Source organism: Mustela putorius, unplaced genomic scaffold, assembly GCF_011764305.1.
Source record: "Mustela putorius furo isolate JIRA1106 unplaced genomic scaffold, ASM1176430v1.1 tig00003942_pilon_pilon_pilon, whole genome shotgun sequence".
Classification (NCBI taxonomy): Eukaryota; Metazoa; Chordata; class Mammalia; order Carnivora; family Mustelidae; genus Mustela; species Mustela putorius.
The window spans coordinates 20,495,720-20,509,605 of NW_025422087.1; the positions used below are offsets into that span (position 1 = coordinate 20,495,720).

At 37.6% G+C, this 13,886-nt stretch overlaps 1 protein-coding gene across 3 annotated transcripts in view; it reads left to right on the forward strand.

Annotated features, from left to right (window-relative positions):
* Positions 1 to 13,886, forward strand: part of RALGPS2 (Ral GEF with PH domain and SH3 binding motif 2) — a 155,865-nt gene that overhangs the window by 34,313 nt on the left and 107,666 nt on the right. For all 3 annotated transcript variants that reach the window (XM_004761986.2, XM_004761987.2, XM_004761988.2), the window contains exons 2-4: positions 801 to 947; positions 6,140 to 6,244; positions 7,575 to 7,625. In XM_004761986.2, the coding sequence (XP_004762043.1) occupies positions 891 to 947; positions 6,140 to 6,244; positions 7,575 to 7,625 (213 nt within the window). In that variant the 5' untranslated portion in view covers positions 801 to 890. The remainder of the gene's footprint in view (positions 1 to 800; positions 948 to 6,139; positions 6,245 to 7,574; positions 7,626 to 13,886) is intronic.

A 13,886-nucleotide genomic window follows, 5' to 3' on the forward strand; every position in this document is an offset into this window, starting at 1 on the left:
AAGATACTTGATAAACTTTAAAACTCTGTACAAATAAACATACTGTGGTCACTGTATGACACGTTTCATATTTTATTATCAGTTATTTGTTCTGTCTTCATAAACCAGTTTATCAGCAATGGTACACTTACTGTTGTCGCTTTATAGATGTCATTTATTTATTTATTTATTTATTTATTTATTTATTTAAGATTTTATTCATTTATTTGACAGAGAGAGATCACAAGTAGACAGAGAGGCAGGGAGAGAGAGGGGGAAGCAGGCTCCCTGCTGAGCAGAGAGCCCGATGCGGGACTCGACCCCAGGACCCTGAGATCATGACGTGAGCCGAAGGCAGTGGCTTAACCCACTGAGTCACCCAGGTGCCCCTATAGATGTCATTTAGATCCTGCAAGATTTCTTGAGTTACTTCGTGTGTTACTCTGCCATGTGTTGTCTTACACTTTTTATTTACTAAGAACTAAAAAAAGTTATTGAATTTTTCTCACAATAAGTGAAAATTTATACTTATGCTTTACTGATGAAGAACATAGCAGTAACATGTTTTGAGCATGTTTTGAGCAGTAGCATGTTTTGAGTGCATTGGGTGTTTCTGACCATTGGAAAAGAGCATCTAAGATGGTCCTTGAGCTGAATTTAGTAATTTAGCTGAAATAAAAAATAGATTTCAGTTAAGTTTTTTATTTCTTGGCAAGTTCTCAATACAGTGTTTTATTTCTTGGCGTGGTGATAAGCGTGGATTTGTTGTTTCAAACTTCCAATAAGACATAGGTTTAACATTTTCTGTTTATTTTTTACAGGAATAATAATGTATTTGTGGCCTTGGACATTGAAGCAGTCAGTCTTCTGTTGCTGTTAACATAGTGTTAAGGACTGATGTTGTGGGAAGCATGGACCTGATGAACGGGCAGGCAAGCAATGTTAATATTGCTGCTGTTGCTTCCGAGGTAAGACATTTGAGAAGGTTAGCTGCAGAGTTTCTTACCTGACATTCTAATTTTTTAAGTATTATGGTTGGTCACAGATTTAAATCAGAACTTGAGAAGAAGAGCTATAAATTTTTTAGTTTTAAAAAACTTTTAATTATTCCATTCACATATTTACTGTACATCTAGAAATTATTAATCCTTATCCATTTAAGATACTTGACAAATAATGATTACTTAAAACTTTTTCTTGAGTTTAGTTTTAAAGGATACACAGAATGTCTTTTTAGGGTGTTTTTACATTACATGAACCTTGAGGCCAATAGTACAAGTGAGAATGAAAGATTCTTTTATTAAAATCACATAATTTTGAAACCATCTAGATTCTTGATTTGAGGCCTGTTGAAAGAGTCAAAAACCATTAGGCTGAAATGTTGGAAGGGATGTGGTTTAGAGTGTAAAAGATGGAGGTGAAGACTGAGCTAGATGCCCATTTCTCTGGTTAACGTGCTGTGATTTTACTTGTGCTTCCTATTTTTTTTTTCTTTTTTTTCTTTGTCTTTAAATCCAGGGTACTTGCCTGCTTTCCTTAGTAACTTTAGTGTAGCTCCTATATTTCTCCTTTATTTTTCTCTTACAATAGAGGATGAGAATAATGTCTATGACCTTTTCCTTCCTTAGTCTCAAAGTTCATTAATAACTTCAACTCCATTTTTCTCCAGCCAGTTACTGAGGCCTTGGTAGCAATGAAAATAGTCTAAGTCTATGGTTTTGATGATTCTCCTTATGCTGGTGATTTCTTTATTTCTATCTGTAGCTCTGGCTTCCATCATACATTTTTATTAAACATTTCCGATGGACCGGACATTTTATGTATAATACGAACAAAATGAAGTTACTCATTACTGTTCTGCTGTGCACCCTGTAAAGAAAATAGTGCAGCCCCTTTCTCTGACTTCTGTTAATAGCATCACTGTGTCCCATCACTGTCTGTCTCATCACTGTTTCCCTGCCATCTGAGTTTAATCTTTAGATTTCCCCTTTGTGCACCACAGACGTTTGCTCATCCCAGCGGGGAGAGCACACTGGCAGAAGTTAGAGCCTTCTCTAATGTTATCATGGAAGTGACAGCCCATTTTCTCTCTCATGTTCTGTTGGTCACAGTCCTGCCCACACCCAAGTGGAGGGAATCACACAAAGATGTGAGTGCCAGGAGACAGAGACCATCACTTGGCAGCCGTCTGAGAGCCTGTCCGGACCTCATCGCTAGGATCCATTCCTTTTCTCCTTCTTTGTTCCAGTGCCATCTGAGTTTGGCCATTATTTCTTGTTTACATTATTGCAGCAAGCTTTTAGTTTGATCATGTACTTCCATTCTCTGTTGGTTTTGGTCCATTTGACTGTAATTCAATTTTAATATTCTTAAAATACAGCTCTTAAGCTTTATTGTATCCCCAAACTGTCTGTTGTTCCCCTTTGCCTACTAATGAAATACAAATGGCCCTAAACCTTTTATTCAGGACTTCCTCGTCAAAGTGACTCTAAATTTTCTTTTTAATCAGTTTAACCCCCACTAATTATTGACTTGAAATTTCATTCTAATGAAGGAATACTACATCTTGCTGATGTTTGTATAGACCATTGTTTTCTCCTACTTCTGTTAGTTTTCTCTATATCAGTTTTTCTCGGTGGCATTTCTCTTCTCACTCCAATGTGCCCCTCCTTCTCTGCACAAAAAAAGAGACTTGGCTGTCTTTCAAACCTATTTCAAATGCTACACTTTCAGCAGAGTCTTTTCCTGATCCCCTAAACAGATAGCTTTCCTGTTTTGAAACTAGCAGTTTAAAAAAACCCACTTTTAAAATAATTTTTTCCATAAATTTATACATCGCTTTTCTTTCTCTGTGAGAAAGGGATTATATTACATGTTTGTATAGATGTCTAATATTATATGTATGTTTACTTGGTATTTTTATAATCGTATTTTTTTAATATGTTAAATGTGTATGTGTGTGTGTATGGCATTTATACCTATATATCTAGTATTATAGGAAACAGTATATAATTATTTGTTAAATAAAATAGATCATTTTACTTCTGTAAAAAAAATCTGTTACCTTTCCTAAGAAGGTAAATGGACTAACATCAGGCCTCAGAGTAGTATAATTTAGTACTTGGTAAGTGGACAAAAAGGCTGTCTTTTAAATTTTTCTACACTGTGGCAAGAAAGTAAAACTAAAAATACATATTTTCACCTTCTCTTAAAATACAGACCTATTAACATATCAAAATGCAAATGTCCCATAAATCTGATAAGCTTACAGAATGGATAAAATACTTGATCTGGGTGATGGACTTCCCTGTCTCAGTAGCTTTATATTTAACTTGTACTAGAAGCTCCTGACATCAGAAGTTGGAGTGAATTTGTTTTTCAGCTGTTGAGAAGTATCAGTGGTTTTTAGTCTTGTCTTGAATAAAGAATTACTATTATTCCCTTAGTGGACATTATGTGTAAGTACTGTGTAGCTTATCAGTACCAGCTTATTTATTGGTATTGGGGAGGCAGATGGAAGCATCAGGCTCATAATTTCTTAAGCCTCTCCTAACAACTTACAAGAAAGAAAAAAGGAAAGTGATTACTTGTTTTGATAAGTAATGAAATTGCCATTACGATTTGCTGATTTTTCTTGAATGAGTTAAAAACTTGGAGAAAGTTATGTTTAAAGTTCATGTCTTTACTTGACAGAATGTATTTAGTTATTTGGTCAGAAACTGATGTCTGATGTTAAGTTGATACATGTTAAATGTGTCTGATAGTGTTAAACTGATGTTTAACATTATGAATAAATTTCTAAATTAGTCTTGGGATATAAAATAATGTTGACATAAGCTAGCCATAATTACAGAGAATAAACATGTGGAATAAAATACTATGTATAAAATTTGATTACGGGACTTTGGGTTTCTGCTCATATATGTAAAAGAGGTTGAAATTCATAATTATTGGCTTCATAACCTGAAAAAAACTAAACAAACTGAAACTCAGTAACTCTTCTTAGCTCTGTCAGAAAATTGATGTCATAGAGCAGACTGACAGTGATGACTCAAAAACTGGAGAGAAAGGCAAGTAAAGATTTAGTTTACCAGGAGAAGAAATCACTGAAGCCAGAAATGGGTAGGAATACTTAAGCTATAGTTGAGAAATTGTGGGAGGCTATGGTGTGGACACCTTGAAGTTAGAAACTCCATTACCCAAGCCCCTACTTTTGTGTTTTACCTCTAGAAGCTCTGCCAGATTCTCACAGTGAAGATCAGAGAAAAAGCCCTTCCTGTTTCTAGCAGGGGGAGGGGAAAATAATCATTTTGAAATGTTCCCAATGCATTGTGTTCTCCCCGACCTCAAGAGAAACCACTTCACCAGAGCCTGATCTCTTTGGAGGATGAGAAGTACCCAACTCCAGCCCCCTCCAGCCTTTCTTTCTCACTTTTTTGGGGATTGGCAGTGGCTGTGGGGTATTGAGAGGTATTTGAGGGCACAAGCCCATTAAAAGACCTGACTATAGGTCTTACAGAATACTTCTCCCTCAGTACTTTACCACCATGTAACAGGGCCCTTGTGAATAATGAAGGAGTATAGCTGAACAACTGGCAAGGCACAGATTCTATCCAAGAAGGAGTTTCTAGAGAAACCAAAGAACGACACTAGAGGAAATTGAAGATCCAGACACCTTAAGTACAACAAACAGTAAACACAGCGTAACTCCTGCCTTATTCAAGCATATGTCCTTATACTAAAGGCCTATTTACCTCAGTTCCTATTATCCAATAAATACATTGTGTCTGGTTTTCAGCAAATTATAAGGCCTGCTAAAAGGTAAGAAAAATACATAGTCTGGAGAGACAAAGCAGGTAACAGAGCTAGAGTCAGATATGGCAAAGATTTTGGAATTAATCAGACTTGGAATTAAAATAACCATGATTAATAATGGTAAGGGCTCTAACGGAAAGAATGGACAACTTGGAAGAAAAGATGAGTAATGGAAGTGGAAATATTGAAATTCCAAGAATCAAAAGAAAATGTTAGAAGTCAAAAACATTTTAACAAAAATGAAGAATAACATCCATCAGTTTACCAGTGGACTAGTGGTCAACAGTCAGCTGACAAAAAATTCATGAGCTTTTATGTCAACAGAAACATCCCAAACCGAAATGCAGAGGGAAAAATAGAATGAAAAAAAAAAAAAAAAAGGAATAGAATATCCAAGGACTGGGAGAATGACAGAAATTGTAGCATGCATGTAATGGAACTACCAGAAGGAGAAGAGAAAGGGGCAGAAGAAATACTTGAAATAGAATAATGGTTGAGAAATTTCCCAAATTAATGACAGGTCCTTCCTTTGAAATGATTTTGATAATCAAAATTGCTAATGAAAGTGAAAGAAAACAAAAATGAGGTGTAAGGACAAGTGCTCAAAACTGATGTCTCACAGCTGCTAGGCTGACATGTGTATTATACATTGGTAACTGAAACTTTGGGAGTTTTTTGTGCCATTGACTATAACTTAATATCCTGCCTCCATTTAATAGAGCATGATCTGAATGTTCTTATGGTATGATGCTCTGATTTTAGCCCACTGAGGCAGAATACATTTTTATTTCATGGTATAGATGTGGAAATAGAACAGAAATAAGATTTTCAGAGCCAAAAGCCACTTTTTATTCTACATGTAGTAAAAGCAAATCTGAACTTGAAATAGTAACCTTAAAGCAGAAAATCCTTAAATTTGTAATATAATAAAAATAGTAGCAATTGTCCTATCACAGGTGCACATCACTTAGCAAATATGATTGAATTATTTAATGAAGTCCTGACTGTTCTTATGCTTTAAGTTACGAAGTTTGTCTTTTTCTTTAATAACATTTCTTCTCCCTAACTTCCCTTTACCTCATTTGAGAATCATCAGTCTTGCTAAAATCTTTAATTTCTGTAAGCTATGGTAGGATATCAGGATGAAGAAACTGCCAGACAAGAAGAGGACTCTAGAACCCAAGTTAGATTTCTGGTTGCCTGACCCTGTGTCTAGAGCTCCTTCAGCTAAGCAGCGTGTTGTCCACAGTGTTACACTTTCCTTGGTATTGAACGCCGATTGAGTTTCCATGGCATTGACTGGGAAACAGTATTAAAATGACTGCATTTTCTTTCAATTTAACAGAAAAGTAGCAGTTCCGAATCATTAAGTGACAAAGGTTCCGAACTGAAGAAAAGCTTTGATGCTGTGGTATTTGACGTTCTTAAGGTTACACCAGAAGAATATGCGGTAAGCCTCCTCCCCCCACCCCCCCGCCTCCAAGTTTTTGCACATACCTTACACATTGATGCTGTTGAGCCAAGGCGCAGAGGAGGTGGTTAAAAAAAAAAACTGAATGTGGAAATTGATGGAGAGAGAGTAGCACAGCAGGGAAGCAAGCAGAGGGATGAAAGGGAAGGGAGGAAGAGCTGCGGAGAGCTTTAGAGCAGCTTCCTACCTTAAACCTTCAGCTTGGCGGGAAAGAACCTTTATTGTAGGTTTTGCCCCCTGCCTGTACCACCTCTCCAAGCCAGCCAGCTGTGCTTTATCGACCCATGTAAGAAGTATTTTTACATTTTTGTAAATTAAAGAAACGGAAAAATGAAATTTGAAGGCATTATTGCAATATCATGAAAGATACCTGGAAAAACTTTTATTTCTTAACTGATGTAAATGTTCACTGAAGTTCTCTTTCTCCTTTAACTTGTTAATAGTACGTCTTAATTTGCTGTTGTTGAATGCTCTTGCATTCTAGGAATAAACTGTGTTCGGTCATAACATACTATTCTTTGGTGTATTACTGAGTTTTAGTTTTACAGCTGTAGCCTTAAGTGAGACTAAGATAGGTCCACAGGTGTGTGCAGTCCCAACAAGACTGGTGCTCCAAACCCTGAGCTCTGGGGGCAACCCATGTGTAGTCTTTTGACATGCATTGCCACGAGAATATGTGACATTGATTTTTTTTTTCAATTTATTTATTTATTTGACAGAGAGAGATCACAAGTAGGCAGAGGCAGGCAGAGAGAGAGAGGAGGAAGCAGGCTCCCTTTTGAGCAGAGAGCCCGATGCAGGACTCGATCCCAGGACCCTGGGATCATGACCTGAGCCGAAGGCAGTGGCTTAACCCACTGAGCCACGCAGGCACCCCGACATTGATTTTTATAAATGGGGAAGAAAACTTTATAAAACATCAGATTTTATATTACTGTTTGAGGAAATATGACTTAATAATCACCATAATACTGCTCCATGAACCAGTAGATCTGATTTTTTGTTTTGATTTTGATTTAATGTATGACTGTGTCCAAATTTTTAAAATCATTTTTATTTTCTAACTATACCTCATTTATGTCATAAGAAGGTATGAATAGGTATGAGATCATCTGAAATAATCATATTTAATAATGGCATAAGGGCATGTTTTCATTTCCTGTAATCCCTTGTAAAATTGCTACTTTTTTCTAATAAAAATTTGAGTATTCAATGTATTTTAGTATAGAATATAATTTTAGTTTAGAATATATGTCATGTTGTAGAATTCCTAAGGACAAATTATCATTTTTTTTACCTTTTATTTCAGGGTCAGATAACACTAATGGATGTTCCAGTATTTAAAGCCATTCAGCCAGATGTGAGTAGTTTTAAGAACTTTCCTTTTAAATATACAGAATGGTTACTAATAATAACAATTTTTAGAAATGTCACATTCATATTAGTGTTTAAATGTTTAAAGCTTTTGATGTGACTGTGCATATAATATTCAGTCCTTAGAAACTCATGTGGCAGTCATAGGTAAACATCATTGAGTCATAGGTAGGTAGGACTGTTTGAATCATTTTGGTTGGTTAGGCTTCCTCTTAGACGGGTGAATAGACTTAGGTTGACTGATTTACCCAAGGCTTTGAAGCTTTTTCATAGGACATTGGGAATAAGAAACTGGGTTTCAGGACTCACTCCAGCAGTTTTTTTCCTTACATCTTTATTTATGACTTTGTAATATGACAGTGGTTAACATTTTGGAGAGAAAAGGGAGGATCATGGAAGGCATTTCTTTTTTTTTTTTTTTTTTAATTTTATTTATTTATTTGACAGAGAGAAATCACAAGTAGATGGAGAGGCAGGCAGAGAGAGAGGGAAGCAGGCTCCCCGCTGAGCAGAGAGCCCGATGCGGGACTTGATCCCAGGACCCTGAGGTCATGACCTGAGCCGAAGGCAGCGGCTTAACCCACTGAGCCACCCAGGCGCCCCAAGGCATTTCTTACTTATTATACTTCTACCTGCTGGAAGCCATTTTTTAACGCTCTGTGTGTGTATGCGTGCCTGAGTGTGGTAATGTCTGTTTTACTGATGAGCAAACAGGATGACAGCTTTGATGCACAGTTACGTGTAGGAATTGGGTTTTAGACTCTAAAAACTGATGCTTTTTCCACTCTTAATAAGTAATATAAGTATGATTTTGTACCCCAAAATTGAGTAAGTGATGAGGCACCTGGATGCCTCAGTGGTTAAGCATCCAACTCTTGGTTTCAGCTGATGTCATGATCTCAGGGTCTTGAGATCGAGCCCCGCATTGGGCTCCACTTTCAGTGAAGTCAGCTTGAGATTCCTCCCTCTTCCCTCCTCCTCTGCCCCTCGGCCCAGTCACATGTATGAGTGCACACATACTCTCTAAAATAAAATCCTCAAAAAAAAAAAATTCAGTATTCAGTACCATAAAATAGATAATTTTTTTTAGATCTTTTGGGAACAAAATATAGTATATTTGTTGTATGTACAAGTAGTAGTGGCTCTGAACACTAATTATTATAAGGAGTTGGAGAAAACATCTGTGTCTTAGGTGGTATAGACAGTATTAGTCTTGTGACTTTCAAGTAAGTTACTTAATGTCTTAGCATCTCAGGTTTGTCACTTACAAAATGGAGGGCTGGGCCTAAATGATCTGAGTCCCTTCATTTCCACAATTCTGTCTTTTCCTAACATTTACTCCATACCTGAGAATTGTCTCAGTAGAACCATTAGATTAGGGATAGGAGAAGCAATGTGTTCTACACGTAAAGCAGAAAAAGAAAATGGCTTTTGTATTTAGATGACAAAAACTGGGCGCCTGGGTGGCTCAGTCTGTTAAGCATCAGCCTTCAGCTGAGGTCACGATCCCAGAGTCCTGGGATCGAGCCCCACGTTGGGCTCCATGCTCAGCAGCCAGCCTGCTTCTCCCTCTCCTGCTGCCCCTCCCCCCGGCTTGTGCGTGTATGTTTGCTCACTCACTCTCTCAAATAAAATCTTTAAATAAAAGACAAAAACTGAAACATTAATTTCTTCACATCCCTGAACAAAACAAACTAAATATTCTTTACAAAAATTATGCTTTCTTTGCCCTGAAATTTGGCCATCTTATCCTTTGATATATTTTTTCCTTTTGAATAAATGGCAGTGGCCATGTTGCTATTTCCTATGAGATTAGCGCTATCCAGTGGAAGTACAATGTGAGCCACTTAACGTAACTTTACATTTCCTAGTAGCCACATTATGAACTAAAAATGAAACAGATGAAATTAATTTTAATTATTTTAGTTAACCTACAACATCTGAAACAGAACCACTTCAACTTTTGTAACATTATTGAGGTAGTCTCTAGTCTTTCTTTTTCCTCTGCTAAGACTTGGAAATTCAGTGTGTACTGTATAGTGAGGACACATCTTTGCAGTAGCCACATTTCAGGTTCCCAATAGTCATTTGTGCATTGGTGGTATAGTGGTGAGCATAGCTGCCTTCCAATGGTCATTTGTGACTAGGAGCTTTGGACACTGAAGTTGTACATAATGATTACTGAAGACAGATAATTCAAGTCAGTATGGGACTTTTTTATTTTCCTGGGACATCTAACACTAACTTGTGAAATTTAAAAGTGAACCTTTGGCCCCAATCCCTTATCTAACTTAATACCAGTTTCACTGATTTTTTTTTTTTTTTAACATTCTAAGTGTCTTGTCTATGCCTTCTCTTTCTGCTCCCAACATCCCAATCCAAGCTGCCATTTTATCCCAGCTATGTACCTCTTACTGATCTACCTACATCTGCTGACCCTTCTGAAGTCCTCTCTGTCCAGCACCCATGGTAATGTTTTCAGACATCGAAATCTGTTCATATGATCCCTCTTCTTAAAACATTTTAGTGGCTTTCTGTTGCTCAGAGGATAAAGACAAACCATCCTAATATGGTCTACAAATTCCTCATAGTTTCTGGTCTAGCTGCACTGGCCTTTTAGTCCCTGTCACCACTGATCTTGTGCATATCCTGATTAACTCCTATTCATCCTTCAGTTCTTGGACCAAGTTTGACTTTCTCAGGTAAGCTTTTCTTGTCTTCCTGCAGATTCTCCTAGCACACTCTGCTTCTTCACTGGATATATCAGTTGCAAGTTTACACTAATGTTTTGTGATTCAGCAAGTATTTGCTGAGTGTCTGTTACATGCCAAACAGTGGTTTAGTTCCATGAGGTACAGCAGTGAACAGACTAAAATTCCTGCCCTGGTGGATCTTACATTTGAGTAAGGTGAAGATAGTGTGTCATGAAAACCATAAAGCAGCCAGAAGAGAACAGAGAGGGAGGATGATGAGAGTTCCAGTTGTAGATAGGGTGGTTTCCGGAAGGCTTCCCTGGGAAGAGGCCATCTGAGCCAAGACCAGAGGAAGTGAGAGAGCAAATCATGGGTGTTTGGGGAAGAGTGTTCCAGGTAGAGAACAGCCATTGAGCTATATGAGGGAAGGGGGTAGTGAGGGCTAGATGTCATCCAGGGTCTTGGCAGATCTTTACTCTGAAAGAGATGGGAAGCTCTTGGAGGGTTTTGAGGAGTGGCAGTTTCTGACTGAGATGTTAAGTAGTTCTTTAAGTCACTTCTGACTACTGACTTGGGGGTGGGACTGGTACCAAGACTGAATCAACTGTGAGAGACAGTGTGGCTCGGGTCAGGATGGGAGTCGAAGAGGTCATGGCAAAGTTGTCAAATACTATGTGCAAGAGGAGTCAGGGCTGATGCCAGACAGGGTTTTTGGCCTGACACCAGAAGCGTGTCGTTGATACTCTGAGATGGAAAATTATTATTATTATGTTCATAACTTCTGGGGCTGCCATTCATCTAGAATATTATGTGCAATGCTGCTACTTGTGGAAAAAGGCCAGAGCAGCAGCTGGTGGAGGAAAGAGCAGGAGTTTAGCTTTGGACGTGTTTGGGTTTACATGTTTGTTAGAATGCAGAGTTAGGTAATACGTAACTGTATTACTGTCCAGGTTTCAAATGTAGTTTGAGAGAGGTCGCTGTAGCGGTGTTTCAAGAGTTTACCAAGAAGGTGACTATAGATGGGAAGAGGGGTCATAGTTAGTGTTTAGGTGGAATTAGCAAGAGATGAAAAAGCAACAGTGAGTGATTTAGCGGGAAATCAGGTTATTAGTACAGAATTTGATGAGCCAAGTGAAGGAAGTATCTTTAAGAAAGAAGGAGTGATAAGGTGTAAAGAGTTGTTAATCATGTACTTACTTGATTAATTGCTTGCTGCTTCCACTAGGTTTTAAGCTACATGAGGGCTGTCTGACATGTGATGGGATTCAGTAGTTAGAATGAGAAAATGAATATAGTAACAGCAAATACTTGTTCAGTGAGAGAATGTCTTCAGAAATTGAAGGAGTAACTATTGGAAGATGTGATGTAACTATTGGAAGATGTGATGTAGCACAAAAATATTCTTGTTAGGTGTTAGTCTCATATAATCAAAATTACATGAAATCTGGCAGTATAAGGAGAATTTCTTCATCTGGCAGAAAAATGTTTTCTAATTTACTATGAAATATTCAAGACCCTACAGCAAGGCATAAGGACTAATAAGATGAACCCCTGTGGACCCACCTAACCAGTCCTGTTGAAGCCATTCTGCATTCTCCCATGTTTGCCGTTCTCCCTCCTCCCACTGAGGGCCACCATCCAGTATTGATCTATATCATTCCTGTGCAGTGAGCTATATTTCTCTAAGTATATGTATTCCTTAGCAGTAAATGCTGTTGCAGGTTTTTAATTTTTCATGTAAATGGTATCCTGTTGTTGTATTTAGCTTGCTCTTAACGTTCATCATTGCTGCCAGCACCGATGGTAATATCCACACTCCAGCACACTAATTCCTGAGTTGTGGAGCATCTTTGTTGTGGGATATCTTTGAGTTATTAACGACCACCAGTTATCTGAAATGTTTGTACAGATGTTGTTTGTCATGTCAAAACTCTTGCTATTGACAAATTAACAGATAAACCATGAAGTCAGTCTAGTGTATTAATCTTTTTTATTAGCATAAATGGTGTTTACCTCATTATATAGTTACTAGATTCACTAAAGAATGAACACTTTTGTTAAATCAAAATTTAACCTCAGACATTATGAAAGAGTTATCCCTGAATCTAATAAATTTATCTTGTGATGCGTTTACCCATTATGTCAGGGTTTAAGTCCCTATATAACTTTATGTAAAACTTTTTTATTTATTTATTTTTAATTTTTTTTTTTAAATCTTGTTTTTTTTTTTTTGTTTTTTTTTTTAAGATTTTATTTATTTATTTGTCAGAGAGAGAGCGAGCGAGAGCGAGCATAGGCAGACAGAGTGGAAGGCAGAGTCAGAGGGAGAAGCAGGCTCCCTGCAGAGCAAGGAGCCGGATGTGGGACTCGATCCCAGGATGCTGGGATCATGACCTGAGCCGAAGGCAGCTGCTTAACCAACTGAGCCACTCAGGCATCCCATGTAAAACTTTTTAAAACATGTTTATGCTTCATGAAATTTTAAAAGCTTTTTAGTTATTCACTAAAACTGCTAATCAGAACTCACTATTACATGTACATATTCCTGTTATTTATTTCAGGTGGTAATTCAAGTTTTCTAAAATGAAATCTGTACGGAATTTGAACTTCGAAGAATATAGCTTCTGAATCCAGCCGTATGGCTTAATGATTGAGTGTAGGTTGGTGATTGCACCAGCCAAGTCTCACTCGATTTTCTATAATAGAGGCAATTTCTGAGGCACCTGGAACTTACTGAAATATATATCTCTCATTAATTCAGTTCCCTAAGTAGACCTGTAATTCCTACCAGTTCATGGAATTCTGTATTCCTGTCTTTTGTGTTAAGTACAGTTTAGATGAACTGGTTCTACCTAAACTTGTTCTTTAACCCACTGAGCCATCCAGGCGCCCTACCTAAACTTGTAGGAAGAAAAGGGCACCTTGCAAAGTGCAGCCACTGTCTCAGGCTCTGGCCACTTACCTGCACAGTGCCTGTCACACAGCACACTGCAGAATTGCTCAGGGGGAAAAGGAAAAATTCCACGCCTTTTATTTCACTGTAGAAACTATCTCTCTTATCTTGGAACTGGCACAAAAAATTGTTTATGGTATAGGGACTATCCTTAGTCATCAGTAGAATACTGGCTAAATAAAGTCACATCTTGAAGAGCAGATCTGAATCAAACAAATGCTAAGTCTGGTTTTTCTCCAACCCTGTCTCACACTTGAAGTTATCTCAGATCAAAAGAAGAAAAAAGAACACTTTGGTACTTTGTTTTCTTAGCTTTTTGTTTTATGGTCAGAAGAATGGAAAACATGCTTACCAATGAAAAGAATTTAATGTTACAGGAAAGTTCATCAGTGATACAAAAAACTATTGGGTAGGAATATAACTACAAAAAAAGGTGTGCTCCAGTTTCATTTTTAAAGATTCCCTGTCTGTGTGGTATGCACCATCTGTCCATTATTATTACCATTCAGAACCAACCCTAGGAGTCACTCTTTCCTTTTCTCTCCATCCTATTTCCCCTGTTCTCCAGTTGATTTTACTTCCTAAAAAACTTTTCTCTCCT